The following is a 5,793-nucleotide window of genomic DNA, read 5'->3' as shown; positions in this document are numbered from 1 at the left end:
GTAACCACGAGTAACCAGTGATCAGGCGTGATAAAACAGGTGACTTCAGCAGCCAATGAGGAAGCAGGAATTTTTCTCGCAGGCCTTTTCACAGTTTGACCTTTGGCTCTGTACTGATGTCATCCCATCATGTCGTCTCTGCAGTGGTTAGTGGCTTTGTGGAAGGATTTGGGAGCAAAATCTCAAAAGAATCAAAGAAACATCATAAATGTATTAACCTGCCACTCAGTGAAATCTCTCACTGAGAAGAATTCAGGTAGTTTAACTGCAGTCTGGCTATTTTCACTCATACTGATCTGTTACTGGTCACCAAAGACATGGTCGTTAGGTTAGTGGGTGAATTGGCTGCTGCAGATGCAGCCAGATGTTATCCCTGTGATGGACTGCACGTGCATCCAGGCTGCATTGACGTCTCACCTGATAACAGCTGCTCTCAGTGGCTCCAGGCTGGATAAGCAGTAAAATCTTCACACTGGAACATTTGGAGTGACACCTTTAACCTCCTAGGACCTGGCGTCCACATATGTGGACATCACGTTTTGGGACGTCTAGACCAAAATACTTAATTTTTCTCTGCAAGGCCCTGACATCCACTTACGAGGACATTATGCTGCCACTGTTCTTTCAAAATTTGAGACAAATGTCCTCATATGTGGATCTCGTTTTTCTCAAAAAACAAAAATGAGGTGAAAAAAAAAAATCTGGTAATTCTTTGGTTTTTACATTCTTTAGGTCCCAATCAACACAAATAGCAAAGAAAAATTAAAAATGCATGCCATGAAACAGTTCGGGTCTTAGGAGGTTAAAGCACATCCATGCGCGCACGCAGTGTCTCTATTTATGAATCAGTGGTCGTTTAGGGAGGCAGGACATCCCTAAAGTCTACGTGAGCGATAACTCATGTCAAACGTCGCCATCAGTCCTCAGCTGGAGACACAGAGTGAGAGATTCTAACGTCAACAATAATCATTAATTCTTCTTCATGACTTCCTAATGAGTGTTTTATTTACAGCATTAATGGAACAGAGTCAGTGGCTTCGTGACTGAGCTGCAGCTTCTGTAACGGTACGTTCCCACTGCCTGAATTACAGGTTCCATTAGAATAAAACACGAAGGTTTACTGAGACTGATGTAGAAGGAGATGAATGAATGAAACCAGAGACAACAGCTCTGGACCAAAACAAACAAACAAAAAATTAGGACAGTTTCATCTTTTATACTCAATTTTAATTTATAATGCAGGTGAGCCGGTTCTGATATAAAAAAGCTGAGTGACAGAGAAATGCTGCCCAGCAACATTCAGAGCAAAGCAAAACAGCACAACCATCACGTCTGCTTCCTGATCCGCTCAGTTAAGACCAGAAGATTTGATTTTATGAGTGCACTAAACTTTCACCCCCACCATTCATGCAAACACTTCCCTAACAAACATGCTTCTGTTGGAATAAAAGTGTAGAAAGATGGAAAATACAAACAAAAAAAAAGAGACAAAGGTGAAGGCTGTGCTCAACGAGACTCCCGTCCCCACAGCGCCAATCAAAATATGTTACACCAATAAAGAGAACTGGAACTTTCAGCTCCAACCGCAACTAGCTGAAGTGATTCAGGTCAAACATGATTTGATTTCATTTCCACTGCTCAAGTCTGATAAAACGCGGGAAAATACACGTGCATGATGGAAAAACTGCAAAATATCGACAATTTGCAGAAACTAAACTTCACACCACCTGGATAAAAAACACATTCTGAAGGTTTTTGTTTAAAACTCGCTGAACTTTCTGGACGAATCTGTGCAGAAAAATGTAAAAATCAAAGTCTACAGGACACATTAGGAGAACCTTGTGGGAACGTTGGCTTGAGCAGCTCAGAAGCAACAACATTCCTGCAGAGGCGAAGCTCCTGACAGACAAACCCTGTGGAAAAACACTCCACGCCCACACAAAGCTCATATAATTATAAAGTCTGACAGCAGTGCGCGGTGGCCCCGCCCCTCTCTGCGGCGTGCCTGCGGGGCACGGGCCTGTCCCGATCTGCTCACACCTCATTAGCTGGCGGCTAATCAGCTGGTCCGGGTTAAAAGTGGGTTTAATTAAATCTGCGGCTCGCCTGAAGAGTCTGAGGTGTCTGGGTCCGCCCAGCGGCAAACACACAAACACACCTGTCTGGACAGGCCACTCCGACAGGTGGCGGGAGGGGGTTCGTCTTGCGCACACCTCCACCTTTACACAGTTTCAACACAACAACATGGTCTTGCTGTCATATCAGCAGCAGGATCGATGCCCCGCCTTCCTGTCAACGCCCCGATTGAAGCCTCAAATCTTCAGCGTGAAACTAAAAGAAAACACGCCGATAATTTCCAAAAATAAACACACACGATTTTTACACTCTGACACTGCTGGAGGCCCCGTGATTGTCAATACTGCCAAATAAACAATAAACCACTGATATGGCAGGAGACCAACGTTTAACATGCACCGCCTCTGCAGGAAAGACTCCGCGATTCAGACCTCAAAATTAAAAGTGTGCAACACAAACATGTTAATAAAACCACCCAGTAAAGGATAGATGTGTGTGTGTGTGTGTGTGTGTAACCCTAACCCTCCCTCTGTTTTCACTCAGTAGAGTCAGATATAAACTTTTTTTCTATTTCTGATCTTAAACAACACGAGTCATGAAAAAACAAAAAACCCCACACACATACAAACAGAACTGTGCTTAAAACATCAACATGTAGTGAATGTACTTAACAATAAAAACACTTTTTGTTTTACAAACTCTTTGTAGAAGAACAGAAGAAAATACACATCCTGAAAAAGGGAATTTTAGCATTTACAAGTCCATCCTGCGGCTGCGGAGCGCTCAGCGATGGCCACGGACGTCTTCATCAGACTGAACCGGGGGTTTCCGCCACCAGGAAGAGGAAATGCAGGAAATGTGTGGTGATTTTTTTGTTGTTGTTCCAGAGAATCCTAACAGACGACGACTCAGTTTATACGAGTTCAAATCGCATCATGTTCCCCCAAATCAATGAGTCAATCAGAGGAGCGATGACACAGCTGGAGGCTTTCAGCCAAACATCACAGACTAACTGGCTTTCAATTTTAAAAGTCACACTTCAGTGGATTTTTTAAAAAATTTTTAAAAGATATTTCCAGAAAACATGTTTAAGCTTTTTCTTCTAAAACGATTCCAGACGTGTTAAAACTCTGAGCTGTTCTGGGTAGACAGTGGGAACACTGGCGGTTATTTTGGCGAACTGGATGATGATGGTGGTGAATTATTAAAAGGTTAAATAATAACTGATAATCACAAAAAAAAAAAAAAGAGAAAGCCATGAAGAAGAAGTGGGGCCTCATTCCCAAAGGGAGAAGCTTCCATAAAAGCTGCAGATATTCAACATCCTGGTGGTTACCCTCCTCACTGCCCGTTGGTGGAGGTACTGTTGGGGGCGGGACTGGAACCCTCTGCGCCTGCGGGCGGCTGGACGTTGTCGGCCAGGTTGTGAGCGTGCTCCAGGAAGAGGTCTTTGAGCACGCTCAGCTCTTTGCTCAGCAGTTTGATCTTTGCCTCGAGCCGCTCGTTCTCCTCCTTCAGCTCGTTGACGCGCTGCTGCGTGTCCATCGCCTTCTGCTTGCTGCGCATGCGGCTCTTCTTCACTGCCAGGTTGTTGCGTTCGCGCCGCTGGCGGTACTCCTCGCTCTCCTTGTCTGCAGGGGGTTTCTTCATCTTGCTGGGGGCGAGGGCTTTGCCACCTCCGGTTGAAGGGTTTGCTGGGACGAGTTGCGGGACCTGCTGCAGTCCGGCTACGGCTGCCGGCAGGGACGAAGAAGCAGCGTGGGCCTGGCTCTGGATGACGCTCACGCCGTTGTGGTCAGTTGCAGTTAGTTTCGGCTGCGACGGCCGGCTCATTTGGATGTGCTGCCAACGGGTGCTGATCTTTGACCAGAGTCTCCTCAGGTGTAGAGCTGAATAGAAGACTGGAAGGAAAGAAGAAGGTCCTGCAGATGGACAGAGCCTGGAGGGCAAGACAGACCAGATTAATTGAGCAGATCACACAGAATCAAAGCAAACACTAAGCTGTAGACTAGCCACGGACAACACCACACATGTAAGAAGACAAAGAAATCAGAGACAGCTGTGTGCAGATGTTTCTGTCCACGCGTTTGGAGTGGAGGCCTCACCTGAACCACAGTACGTCCCTTTCACTGACTTTATTTGGCATTTTAATAAGTAAAGTACTGGTCAATTTTTATCATCTACATGAAAGAACAACACCATCTGATTCGTTAGGGTTAGGGTACCTAATCTCAGAGGTTCCGGTCTTTGCTGGCTTCCTGCGCGTTGACAGGAAGTGAAAAGCATCCTGGTGGTCTTTGATATCATACAGCCGCATCTCGAGACTTGTGCGCATCATTTTGATCTGTTATTTATTTCTCCACTCTTCTTCCTCTATGCAGTGAACCTCCCTGTCGATCTCTCACTGTTCAAGCCCACTTTTTAACCAAATCAACCTTCTACCTGAGCCTAACACATCACCCACCTGCAAGCATGTCTGTGCTGGTTGAATATCCCATATCAATTCACTATCCAGACGCCTATGCAAATGGGCACAAAGGCGGTACTATGGATTCTGCTTTGGCGTCTTTCGGTGGATGCAGGCTCTGATCCTGCTAAATATGAGCTGCACAGCGCAAACACTGAACATTTGTCAGACTTGACAGCTTTTTGATTTCACTCTGCAGCTCTGCGCCAGAAATGTTCAGGAATTTTTTTTTAATTTCTGCAACAAAAGGACTGACAAGCCATTTTAATGTGTTTCTACCATTTCTGGAAGGTGGAGGTCAATCAGCCAAAGTTCCAGCTCTGAACATCATTTCCTCACTTTCCCTTTCGCTGAAACGTTATACTCGGATTATGCAGAGTTTGGTCCAGTTAGGAGGCTCCATCATCACCATCCTCCTCCTCCATCACTGCGATACGATAATTGTTTGGATTGTTATTCCGCACGGCCAATTAATAGCGCCGCTCTGATTGGCTGGTGCGTTGCTATGCAGCCAGTCAGCTGTGCGCAGCGGAAAGCGCTCCGGGTGAAACAGCGGAGAGGTTGCCTGTTGTTGCATCATCACGAGCGGCTCTCTTTGTGTGAAGACAGGGGAACTCCAGAGTCATGCGGGGCTATACACAAAACCACCGCTTTCTGGTGACTTTACCGATGTGTGACAAATATGAAATCACACGAAACAGACCGAAACAGGCGGACTGATCCGAAACACGTCGCTTTAAAGTACCTAAACTTTAATTTTCGAACACTTTGACAACTTTCTGTTCACTCGAAGCGACCAACAGGCGACTCGCCGCCTCGCTACTGACTGTCGAGCTTTCCCGCTCTGAGACAGGCGTCGATTTAAGCCGATTTGACCCGAAACACAACAGCTTTCTTTTAACGTACGCGAACACTGCCTGTTTAGCCGGGCGCATAGCCAGCTAGCGAGTTAGCTCCTGTCGCTAACAGCCATCAGCTCACTGCCAGCTTCGCTGTTTCGGACCTACAGAGAAATAAAACTACGATTTTACCTTCACTGGGAGGCGGCGGGCTCAACCGTCCGTCAAAAGATGAAAAAGTTCCCCTAGAAAACCGAAGTTTAATCCCGTCCGTATGAGCTCGGACTGTTTTTGTTTGTAACATGGAGAGCGACCGATTGCGAAATCTCTTTTACCATGTACGGCAATGTCCAGGATCAGCTAATCACAGGCGAGTAGGTGGCAGCGAGTTGGGGTGCTTGGCCAATCACC

General features: G+C 46.1%; 1 protein-coding gene across 1 annotated transcript; it reads right to left on the bottom strand.

Moving 5' to 3' along the window:
- Nucleotides 1–1,205: 1,205 nt before the first annotated feature.
- Nucleotides 1,206–5,567, bottom strand: cebpg (CCAAT enhancer binding protein gamma). Its single transcript, XM_040011504.1, has 2 exons — nucleotides 4,302–5,567; nucleotides 1,206–4,015 (listed from the first exon to the last, which is right to left on the bottom strand). Exons 1-2 carry the CDS (start codon nucleotides 4,412–4,414, stop codon nucleotides 3,418–3,420), a joined length of 711 nt encoding a protein of 236 aa, XP_039867438.1. The 5' UTR covers nucleotides 4,415–5,567; the 3' UTR covers nucleotides 1,206–3,417.
- Nucleotides 5,568–5,793: the final 226 nt, after the last annotated feature.

Source organism: Simochromis diagramma, unplaced genomic scaffold, assembly GCF_900408965.1.
Source record: "Simochromis diagramma unplaced genomic scaffold, fSimDia1.1 OVJJ01000603.1, whole genome shotgun sequence".
NCBI classification, from domain to species: Eukaryota; Metazoa; Chordata; class Actinopteri; order Cichliformes; family Cichlidae; genus Simochromis; species Simochromis diagramma.
The sequence above is the reverse complement of the archived record's forward strand: the minus strand, read 5'-3'. Positions and strand labels throughout refer to the sequence as shown.

Bases quoted from the DNA above. Each gene is read 5' to 3' on its own strand.
- cebpg (XM_040011504.1), bottom strand. From the start codon at position 4,414: ATGATGCGCACAAGTCTCGAGATGCGGCTGTATGATATCAAAGACCAC. The intron at 4,016-4,301 runs GTACCCTAACCC...CTTGCCCTCCAG, and splicing joins ACCGGAACCTCTGAGATTAG to GCTCTGTCCATCTGCAGGAC.